The 11,937-nt window shown below is 43.0% G+C and overlaps 1 protein-coding gene across 1 annotated transcript; it reads left to right on the top strand.

Annotated features, from left to right (window-relative positions):
• Positions 1–8,583: 8,583 nt before the first annotated feature.
• On the top strand, positions 8,584–10,651 carry LOC117129679. The gene is made up of 3 exons (XM_033282987.1): positions 8,584–8,707; positions 9,395–9,728; positions 10,486–10,651. The coding sequence occupies exons 1-3, from the start codon at positions 8,584–8,586 to the stop codon at positions 10,649–10,651; spliced, it is 624 nt and encodes a 207-aa protein (XP_033138878.1).
• The last annotated feature ends 1,286 nt before the right edge of the window (positions 10,652–11,937 follow it).

Below are 11,937 nucleotides of genomic sequence, written 5' to 3'. Positions count from 1 at the left end.
GGTGAAACGTGCTATCAACAGCTTGACACAGGAGGACATGGAGTTCACTAAGCATCTTGGGAGGTTCAGAGCCTTGTGGTCCGAACTGGAGATGCTGAGGCGAGGCACAACCAACCTAGATGAGCTGGCTGAGAGACGCGAGCAGGATAAGGTGTTTGGGTTGCTGCTCACGTTGAATCCAAGCTACAACAGCCTCATCAAACACATTCTGAGGTCCGGAAAGCTACCTGATCTTGAGGACGTGTGTGCGCAAGTTCAGAAGGAGGAAGGGTCTATTGGTCTCTTTGGAGGGAAAGGGGAGATCACTCTTGCAAACCAAGCTGAGGTTCCACAAGCAAACCGTGCAAACTCTAACCAGTATGATGCAAAGAAGTTCACGGGAAATTGTGATCATTGCAAGAGACAAGGTCACAAGAAGAACCAGTGCTGGATCTTGCACCCTCATCTGAAGCCGGCCAAGTTCTCAAGAGAGAAAGATGGGAGAGCCAGTGTCTCGTATGCTGGAAGTGAGCCGGGGAGTTCAAGTGGTGCTGGGAGCTCAGGCCAAGCTGGAGAGGGCGGGACACGTGAGCCTGGAGATAGCAAGGCCCTGGTGACTTACACAGCTCAACCAAGCCTTCAGAACAACCGTGAGAACGAGTACCTGAGGAGATCAGACCTTGACTCCCTCATCAAAATGCTAAAGGAGAATGGTAACACACTTGGTACTCTTGGTTACTCTTTTGGTGCATCATATGAACCGTATAGTATTGCTAGAGAACCTGATCACTCAAGCATTGCTTATAAACCTACTAGCATACTAGGACAGTCTCATATTGCACACAATCTGTTTAAACCATTGGTAGTTGATTCAGGAGCATCTCATCACATGATTAGTGATACTAGTTTGATTAGAGACATTGAACCTACAAATGGACATGTCATGATTGCAAATGGAGATAAAATCCCAATTAGAGGAATTGGCAAGCTAAAATTGTTTGATAAAGAATCTAAAGCATTCTACATGCCTGACTTCACATCAAATCTATTATCTGTAAAGAAATGTACTACAGATCTTAATTGCAATGTTATATTCAGTCCTAATTGTTGAGTTGAGTTGATTATATTGGTATGGAGAGAAGAGGAGTTGAAGAGGAGAAGAGATGGAGAAGCTTAGGGGGTTTTGGTGTGAATGGTACGGACGGCCGTACAAGGCCGTACATGGCCGTACCGTCCGTACCAATGGCCGCGATCAATACTTACCCAACTCGACCAAGTAAAACGGTAACAAGGAGATGTTACCTTGGGAGCTTAAGGAGAAGGGATCAGACCGTTGAGTGGATAAGGGAAGAGCGTGCCAGGCTGGAACAGGCTGTAAAGAGGCAAAGCGTGTGAGCCTTATCATCCAATCATCCGGAAAGCAACCTTGACTCTACATGCTTCAATAGTGCCCATTTCGCCTCTTGTAAACCCTTATGCTTTCCATATAAATATGTAACCTCACTCATTAATAAGAACATACAGTTTGAGCCTCTCTAATCTCTTAGACACTATGATTATCTCTTAGACTCTAAACGGCTCTATCTAGTCTCTTAATCTTTCACAAACTTCTTCTAATCACTTCTTAAACACTCTCTTTATTCTGATTACTCTAAGGATCTCTTAATCTCATATGGTATCAGAGCCAGGTTCATTTGAATCTGGGGTTTGATCTTTAGAGAGTTACAAGCTAAACGGTTTTGAAGCTACACGCGAGTAGCCTTGAAGGTGTTGAAGCTGTGATACGTTCTAGTTGAAGCTGTGCTACGTTCTGTGTGGTTGCGTGATTCTAGACTCAAGGTTGGTGTGTCCGAGATTCAAGATTCAAGTTTTCAAGTCAAGCAAAGATGGAACATGGGATGAACATGAGGATGAAGGTAGCGGTTACTTTCAAAGGTAGCAACTACCTTGTGTGGTCTCGGATGGTGAAGACTGCGGTGGGAAGTAAGGGTTTGTGGGGGCACATCACAACAGGGGAGGCTCCGAAACTCATTACTCAGGGAGGAGATCAAGAAGAGGTCTCCAATGAAGCGGCTGTGGAGAAATGGCAACAAGAAGACATGCTGGTGATGACGGTTCTACACGCATCCTTGGACCCAGCTATCTTGGATGCCTACAGCTACTGTGAATCAGCCAAGGAGCTGTGGGACACGCTGAAGAAGGTATATGGGAACATTTCCAACCTCAGCCGTGTGTTTGAAGTAAAGCTAGCGATCAACCGTCTTGCACAAGAGGACATGGAGTTCACTAAGCATTTGGGGAGGTTCAGGTCCTTATGGTCAGAGCTGGAGATGCTGAGGCCGAGCACAACTGATCCAGATCAGTTGAATGAGAGGCGCGAGCAAGACAAGGTCTTTGGGTTGCTTCTCACACTGAACCCGGCCTACACTCACCTCATCCAGCACATGCTAAGGTCAGATAAGCTTCCGGACCTTGAGGAGGTGTGTGCGCAAATCCAAAGGGAGCAGGGATCTATGGGGTTGTTTGGAGGAAAGGGGGAGCTCTCTCTTGCCAATCAAGCAGCTCATGAGGACTCAACCGAGGCTCCACAAGCAAACAAGGCATCTCACGGGAAGTATGAGGACAGGAAGTTCAATGGCAACTGTGATCATTGCAAGAAGCATGGTCATAAGAAGAGCCAATGCTGGATACTTCACCCACACCTCAAGCCGGCCAAGTTCATGAAGGAGCGTGAGGGAAGGGCAAATGTGACTGAAGGTTCAAATGGAGCTGGTACCAGCAAGGCGAGTGAAGCGGATGGGCTTGGAGGCAATGATGGGAATGGGAAGTCTCTGGTGGCTTACACAGGCGCCTCAAGCTCACGCAGCAATGATGACTACATCAAGAGATCAGACCTTGATGCTCTCTTCAAAATGCTAAAGGAAAACGGTAACACTTATGGTTATTCCTTTGGAGCCTCTATGATTGCATACAAGGATGATCACTTGATTAGAGAACTGGTAGAACGGTTAGAAGCTAGACATGAGTATAGAACTGCTCACATTGCTAGAACTGATAGGATGCATCCATTGCTTAGTAATCTATGTCTTAATGCTAAACAAGTAGGTAAACCATTGATTGTTGATTCTGGTGCATCACATCATATGATAAGTGATGAGAACTTGATTAAAGATATAGAACCTACGCATGGGCATGTGATGATAGCAAATGGGGATAAGATACCTATTAGAGGAATAGGAAAGCTTAAGTTGTTTAACAAAGAATCTAGAGCTTTTTACATGCCTGAATTCACATCAAACCTATTATCTGTGAAGAAATGTACTAATGATTTACAATGCAATGTTATCTTTAGTCCTAATGATGTGAAGTTTCAGGATATTGAGAGCAGCAAATTGATTGGGAAAGGAGTGACTAAGGGAGACCTCTATATGCTTGAAGAGCTCACTTCTGTTCCTGATTATAGTTGTTCATTTACTTCTGCTTCTTTATTGAATAAAAATGCATTGTGGCATGCTAGAGTAGGACACCCTCATGTTAAAGCTTTGAACTTAATGGTACCAGGTGTTGTGTTTGAGAACAAAGATTGTGAAGCTTGTATTTTAGGCAAGCATTGTAGAACTGTGTTTCAAAAGTCTACTACTATCTATGATAACTGCTTTGATCTAATTCATTCTGATGTGTGGACTGCCCCTTGCTTATCTAGAGATAGTTATAAGTACTTTGTCACATTCATTGATGAAAAATCCAAATACACCTGGTTAACCTTAATTCAGACCAAAGATAGGGTACTTGATGCATTTAGGAACTTTCAAACTTATGTAACTAACCATTATCATGCTAAGATTAAAATTTTGAGATCAGATAATGGAGGAGAGTACACGAGTCATGCATTCAAGGAACACTTATCACAACATGGGATCCTACATCAAACAAGCTGTCCGTATACTCCACAGCAAAATGGTGTGGCTGAGAGGAAGAATAGGCACCTCATGGAAGTGGCAAGGTCTCTTATGTTTCAGAGTAATGTTCCAAAGAGATTCTGGAGTGATGCGGTTGCCACTGCTTGTTACTTGATCAACAGAACTCCAACCAAGGTTCTGAATGAGAAGGCTCCATTTGAAGTTCTGAACAGGTACAAACCAGTGCTTGATTACTTGCGAGTCTTTGGATGTCTATGCTTTGTGCTCAAACCAGGAGAGATGATCAACAAGCTAGAAGCAAGAAGTACTAAGGCTGTGTTCATAGGATACTCAGCTACACAGAAAGGATACAAATGCTATGATCCTATAGCAAGGAGAGTTCTTGTATCTAGAGATGTGAAGTTCTTGGAAGATAGAGGATACTATGAAGAAAAGAACCAAGAAGACTTGAAGGACTTAACATCAGACAAGGCAACCACCTTGCGGATCATCCTTGAAGGTCTTGGAATCAGTACATCCCAGGATCCAAGAGATCACGCAACAACACCTCCTGAAGTTGGTTCACCATCCCACCTTGATCATGAGGGAGGAGAGACGCATGAGGAGGAGCCTACTCAAGAGGTTAACCAAGATGAAGGAGAAGAGAGCATAGGCTCTGATGGTCATGGGCATGATCATGGTGTGATACAAACACCTTCTCAAGATGAAGTGCAAGATGAAGTGGTAGAAGAACAACAGGAAGAAGAACCGGTTGTGCAGCCACTAAGAAGGAGTACAAGGATAAGGAAGGATCCTTCCAGTTGGGTAAACACGAGAGTGTACTACAATGCCCAAGCTGTGGAGCATCCTTCTCAAGCCGTGTGCTCCTTTGCTCAATATCCAGAAGCACATTGCGCTTTCATGGTAAACTTGGATGAGAATCACATCCCAAGAAGCTATGAAGAGGCAATAAAGGATAAAGAATGGAAAGAGTCAGTAGGAGATGAAGCAGGAGCTATGATCAAGAATGATACATGGTATGAAAGTGAGTTACCAAAAGGGAAGAAGGCTGTGACCAGTAGATGGATATTCACAATCAAGTACAAAGCGGATGGAAAGATTGAGAGGAAGAAGTCAAGGCTAGTTGCAAGAGGTTTCACTCAAACTTATGGAGAAGATTATATAGAAACCTTTGCACCAGTAGCTAAACTACACACAATCCGGATTGTACTAAGCTTGGCTGTGAATCTTGGATGGGGGTTATGGCAAATGGATGTGAAGAATGCATTTCTACAAGGTGAACTTGAGGATGAAGTGTATATGCATCCACCTCCAGGCCTTGAACACTTAGTGAAGAAAGGGAATGTGTTAAGACTGAAGAAAGCTATCTATGGGCTGAAGCAATCACCAAGAGCTTGGTACAACAAGTTGAGCACTACTCTGAATGGCCGAGGCTTCAAGAAGTCTGAACTAGATCACACCCTCTTCACACTCACTACTCCCTCAGGTATGATTGCTCTCCTTGTGTATGTTGATGATATCATTATCACAGGGAGTGATAAGGAAGGTATCATAGCAACCAAGGAGTTTCTTAAATCCATGTTTGAGATTAAAGACTTGGGAGAAATGAAATACTTCCTTGGAATTGAGATATGTAGATCCAAGGAAGGTTTGTTCATGTCTCAAAGGAAGTATACACTTGATCTTTTGAAAGGTGCAGGTGCTCATGGTGGCAAGACAGCAAGGATGCCTATGGAGGATGGCTACAAAGTCCCACGAGAGGGGGAGATTGAAGACAGCAAACCTTATCAGGATCCTAAACTCTATAGAAAACTAGTTGGCAAATTGATTTATCTTACTATAACTAGACCTGACATTTGTTTTGCTGTGAATCAGGTGAGTCAACACATGCAAGTGCCTAAGGAACATCATTGGCGCATGGTGGAGAGGATCTTGATGTATCTCAACGGCTCACCTGATCAAGGAGTATGGATGGGCTGCAATGGAAGCACTGAAGTGGTGGGATACTGTGATGCGGATTGGGCTGGTGATAGAGCAGACAGGAGATCAACCACAGGCTATTGCACATTCATTGGAGGCAACTTGGTGACTTGGAAGAGCAAGAAGCAGAAGGTAGTGTCATGTTCAAGTGCAGAAGCCGAGTATAGAGCCATGCTGAAGCTTACCAATGAGTTGGTATGGATCAAAGGCATCTTGAAGCACTTGGAGATTGATCAAGCAACTCCAATGACAATGCATTGTGACAATCAAGCTGCCATCCACATTGCATCCAACTCGGTGTTTCATGAGAGGACCAAGCACATTGAAGTTGATTGCCACAAGGTGAGACAGATGATTGTGCTAGGGGTGATCTTGCCATGTTATACAAGGAGTGAAGATCAGCTAGCGGATGTGTTCACCAAGGCTGCAAGGCAAAAGACTATGGAGTCCATTCACATCAGATTGGGACTCATAGATCTTGGGAAGAGAAGGAGCTGATCCCCTTAGCTGCAAGGTCTTTACTCTTTTTCCCTCATCAAAGTTTTATCCCATTGGGTTTTCTTTGGTGAGGTTTTTAATGAGGAAGATCTTGTAGCTTTCCAAGCTTAGGCTTTCACAAAGCTAAGCTTGAGGGGGAGTGTTGAGTTGAGTTGATTATATTGGTATGGAGAGAAGAGGAGTTGAAGAGGAGAAGAGATGGAGAAGCTTAGGGGGTTTTGGTGTGAATGGTACGGACGGCCGTACAAGGCCGTACATGGCCGTACCGTCCGTACCAATGGCCGCGATCAATACTTACCCAACTCGACCAAGTAAAACGGTAACAAGGAGATGTTACCTTGGGAGCTTAAGGAGAAGGGATCAGACCGTTGAGTGGATAAGGGAAGAGCGTGCCAGGCTGGAACAGGCTGTAAAGAGGCAAAGCGTGTGAGCCTTTTCATCCAATCATCCGGAAAGCAACCTTGACTCTACATGCTTCAATAGTGCCCATTTCGCCTCTTGTAAACCCTTATGCTTTCCATATAAATATGTAACCTCACTCATTAATAAGAACATACAGTTTGAGCCTCTCTAATCTCTTAGACACTATGATTATCTCTTAGACTCTAAACGGCTCTATCTAGTCTCTTAATCTTTCACAAACTTCTTCTAATCACTTCTTAAACACTCTCTTTATTCTGATTACTCTAAGGATCTCTTAATCTCATACTAATGATGTGAAGTTTCAGGATATTGAGAGCAGCCAATTGATTGGAAAAGGAGTTACCAAGGGAGATTTATATTTACTTGAAGAGCTAGCTCCTGTTTCTGATTACTTGTGCTCATTTACTTCTGCTTCTATGATGAATAAAAATGCATTGTGGCATGCTAGACTAGGTCATCCCCATGTTAGGGCTTTAAACTTGATGTTACCAGGTGTGGTATTTGAAAATAAGGATTGTGAAGCTTGCATCTTAGGCAAGCATTGTAAAACTGTGTTTCCCATTTCATCTACTGTTTATGACAAGTGCTTTGATTTAATTCACTCTGATGTTTGGACTGCTCCTTGCTTGTCTAGGGATAGTTTTAAATACTTTGTCACATTCATAGATGAAAAATCAAAATACACCTGGATAACACTTATTCAAACCAAAGATAGGGTGCTTGAAGCTTTTAAAAATTTTCAAAACTATGTGACTAACCATTACAATGCCAAGATTAAAATTTTGAGATCAGATAATGGTGGGGAATACACTGGTCAAGCCTTCAAGCAACATCTAGCTCAACATGGGATACTACACCAAACGAGTTGTCCTTATACTCCTCAGCAGAATGGAGTGGCTGAGAGAAAGAATAGGCATCTCATGGAGGTAGCAAGGTCAATGATGTTTCAAGCAAATGTCCCTAAGAGGTTTTGGAGTGATGCTGTGGCTACATCCTGTTATCTAATCAACCGGATCCCAACTAAGATTCTACATGATCAGTCCCCTTTTGAAGTCTTGAACAGGTACAAGCCATCATTGGAGCATATGCGAATCTTTGGATGTCTATGCTTTGTTCTGAGGCCAAAAGAGTTGAGAAACAAGCTTGAAGCAACCAGCACAAGAGCTATGTTTGTTGGCTACTCTACTACTCAAAAGGGTTACAAGTGCTATGATCCTACTACTAGAAGGGTTCTAGTCTCTAGAGATGTGAAGTTCATTGAAGCTAAGGGGTTCTATGAGGAAAAGAATCAAGATGAGTTGCTAGAATTGACAAGAGAGTCAGATAGAGCGGCCAGCCTTAGAAGCATTCTAGAGGGGCTTGGGATACATACTACCCAGGATCCGAAGGAAAGACGCAGCACAACACACACACAACCTACCGAGGCATCAAACTTAGATCATGGGGGGGAAACAACACCTGAACCGGCTGAAGTACATGTTGAAAGCCACGATCAAGAAGGCTCAGGTGATCATGATCAAAGTATGATACATGAAGAAGGCTCAGGCTCAGGCTCAGGGAGGTACCGAGCCAAGATCAAGAGGATCAAGAGGAGGAAACTAATGCAACTACAACTGAACCTGAACCAGAGCCGGCCGTGCAGCAATTGAGAAGAAGCACCAGAGTGAGAAAGGATAGTTCCAACTGGGTAAACACGAGAGTGTACTACAATGCCCAGGCTGTAGAACATCCCTCTCAAGCTGTGTGTTCCTTTGCTCATTATCCAGAAGAACATTGTGCCTTTATGATAAGCTTAGATGAGAGCCATGTACCGAAGTCATATGAGGAAGCCATGAAGGACAAGGAATGGAGGGAATCAGTAGGAGCTGAATCCAATGCAATGATCAAGAATGACACTTGGTATGAGAGTGAGTTACCTAAAGGGAAGAGAGCAGTGTCTAGTAGATGGATCTTCACAATCAAGTACCTAGCAAATGGACAGATTGATAGAAAGAAGACTCGGTTGGTTGCAAGAGGATTTACTCAAACATATGGAGAGGATTATATAGACACATTTGCACCAGTTGCTAAACTACATACCATCAGGATTGTCCTATCACTTGCGGTAAACCTTGAGTGGGGTTTGTGGCAAATGGATGTAAAGAATGCTTTCCTACAAGGGGAACTAGAAGATGAAGTGTATATGTTACCTCCTCCTGGTCTAGAGCAATTGGTGAAGAAAGGGAATGTTCTCAGACTAAAGAAAGCTATCTATGGTCTGAAACAATCACCAAGGGCATGGTACAACAAGTTGAGCACAACTCTGAATGGAAGAGGCTTTAGGAAGTCAGAGCTTGATCATACTCTCTTCACACTCAACACACCTTCAGGTATTGTCGTTCTACTTGTATATGTAGATGACATCATTATAACAGGTAGTGATAAAGAAGAGATACAAGCTACCAAAGACTTTCTTAAATCTGTTTTTGAGATTAAAGACTTGGGAGAGATGAAATACTTCCTTGGAATTGAGATATGTAGATCCAAGGAAGGGTTGTTTCTATCCCAAAGAAAGTATACACTTGATCTGTTGAAAGATGCAGGTAAGCTTGAAGGAAAGACAGCCAAGACTCCCTTGGAAGATGGATACAAGGTTCCACGTGAGGGGGAGATTGAAGACAGTCCACCATTCAAGGATGCAAAGCTTTATAGGAAGCTAGTGGGTAAGCTTATATACCTAACCATCACACGTCCTGATATTTGTTTTGCTGTGAACCAGGTAAGCCAGCATATGCAAGTTCCAAAAGAACATCATTGGGGAATGGTGAACCGGATCTTGATGTATCTCAATGGCTCAGCGGATCAAGGAGTGTGGATGGGGTGTAATGGGAGTACTGAAGTTGTGGGCTACTGTGATGCGGATTGGGCAGGAGATAGAGCAGATAGAAGGTCCACAACTGGCTACTGCACATTCATTGGAGGGAACTTGGTAACTTGGAAGAGTAAGAAGCAGAAGGTGATCTCATGCTCAAGTGCTGAAGCTGAATACCGAGCCATGCTGAAGCTGACTAATGAGCTTGTGTGGATCAAAGGGATACTGAAGCACTTGGAGATTACTCAATCCACTCCAATGACAATGCATTGCGACAACCAGGCTGCTATACACATTGCCACCAACTCAGTCTTCCATGAGAGAACCAAGCACATTGAGGTAGATTGTCACAAGGTGAGGCAGATGATACTTCTTGGAGTCATCTTACCATGTTACACAAGAAGTGAAGATCAGCTAGCAGATGTGTTCACAAAGGCAGCAAGGCAGAAGACAATTGAGTCCATTCATAGCCGGCTAGGACTCATTGATCTCACGAGAAGGAGCTAAGCCCCTTAGCTATGAGGTCTTTACTCTTTTTCCCTTATCAAAGTTTTGTCCCAATGGGTTTTCTTTGGTAAGGTTTTTAATGAGGAAGATCTCATGGCTATCCAAGCTTAGACTTTCACAAAGCTAAGCTTGAGGGGGAGTGTTGAGATGAGATCATTTTGAGATGAGATCATGAAATGGAGTGATGAGTAATGAATGGGAGGAAAGGGCATGAAGTAGTGAAGCATTAGGAAGAAAGGGATTGAGGAGGCTGAGTCCGTACAATCCGTACACTCCGTACATGAGGAGTGGCCGTACAAGTCTTGGGTAACACTCTTCACTATTCAGGATGGTTACTTGTGAAAAGGGTGATGGTAACTATGAAGAGTTACCAGCACTTGATCAGACCGTTGAGGGAAGGATAAGGCCGCGGCTTGACAGGCTGTATGCAGCTGGAAAGGGAAAGCAACCTTATCCACTCATCCCACACATGTGGAGTCTCCCATTGGCTTAGTTTGAATTAGGCGCCTATCTTATCCTTGACTACACATGCTTTGCTTACTTTACCTTTGAGGAAAACCCTTGTATCACCTCCTATATATTTGTAATCTCTTCATTAATGATAATCATACAGTTCTTGACACAAAAACACTTTCTTAGACTCAAAGACTCTCAATCATGATTCTACACTAAACTCTTAGCTAAACACGTTCTAAATCACCTCTAAACTTCTCTAATCTCTTACTTTTCTTATATCAAACTCAGATTCTCTAAAGTTCATAGAATTTATCCCACTTTCAAATCAGGTGATTCCAGTTTCCCAGTTTCGGAATAGCACAGCTTCTTCGTCCTTCCAATCAAACCAGGATGAATCACTTTGTGAGAATCTTGATTTGGATACATAAAGTGGTGGAGAATCACCAGGAAGTTGAATAAATCTCATAGGAGTTGGGATGAAGAAGTTATCCTACTTTCAAATCAGGGGATTCCAGTTTTCCAGTTTGGGAATAGCAAAGCTTCTTCGTCCTTCCAATCAAACCAGGATGAATCTCTTTGTGAGAAGCTTGATTTGGATACATAAAGTGGTGGAGAATCATCAGGAAGTTGAATAAATCTCATAGGAGTTGGGATGAAGAAGTTATCCCACTTTCAAATCAGGTGATTCCAGTTTCCCAGTTTCGGAATAGCACAGCTTCTTCGTCCTTCCAATCAAACCAGGATGAATCACTTTGTGAGAATCTTGATTTGGATACATAAAGTGGTGGAGAATCACCAGGAAGTTGAATAAATCTCATAGGAGTTGGGATGAAGAAGTTATCCTACTTTCAAATCAGGGGATTCCAGTTTTCCAGTTTGGGAATAGCAAAGCTTCTTCGTCCTTCCAATCAAACCAGGATGAATCTCTTTGTGAGAAGCTTGATTTGGATACATAAAGTGGTGGAGAATCATCAGGAAGTTGAATAAACCTCATAGGAGTTGGGATGAAGAAGTTATCCCACTTTCAAATCAGGTGATTCCAGTTTCCCAGTTTGGGAATAGCACAGCTTCTTCGTCCTTCCAATCAAACCAGGATGAATCACTTTGTGAGAAGCTTGATTTGGATACATAAAGTGGTGGAGAATCATCAGGAAGTTGAATAAATCTCATAGGAGTTGGGATGAAGAAGTTATCCCACTTTCAAATCAGGTGATTCTAGTTTCCCAGTTTGGGAATAGCACAGCTTCTTCGTCCTTCCAATCAAACCAGGATGAATCACTTTGTGAGAAGCTTGATTTGGATACATAAAGTGGTGGAGAATCA

The sequence above is a fragment of the Brassica rapa genome, unplaced genomic scaffold (genome assembly GCF_000309985.2).
Source record: "Brassica rapa cultivar Chiifu-401-42 unplaced genomic scaffold, CAAS_Brap_v3.01 Scaffold0041, whole genome shotgun sequence".
Lineage (NCBI taxonomy): Eukaryota > Viridiplantae > Streptophyta > Magnoliopsida > Brassicales > Brassicaceae > Brassica > Brassica rapa.
Note: the sequence above shows the minus strand (reverse complement) of the source record. Positions and strands in the feature narration are given on the sequence as shown.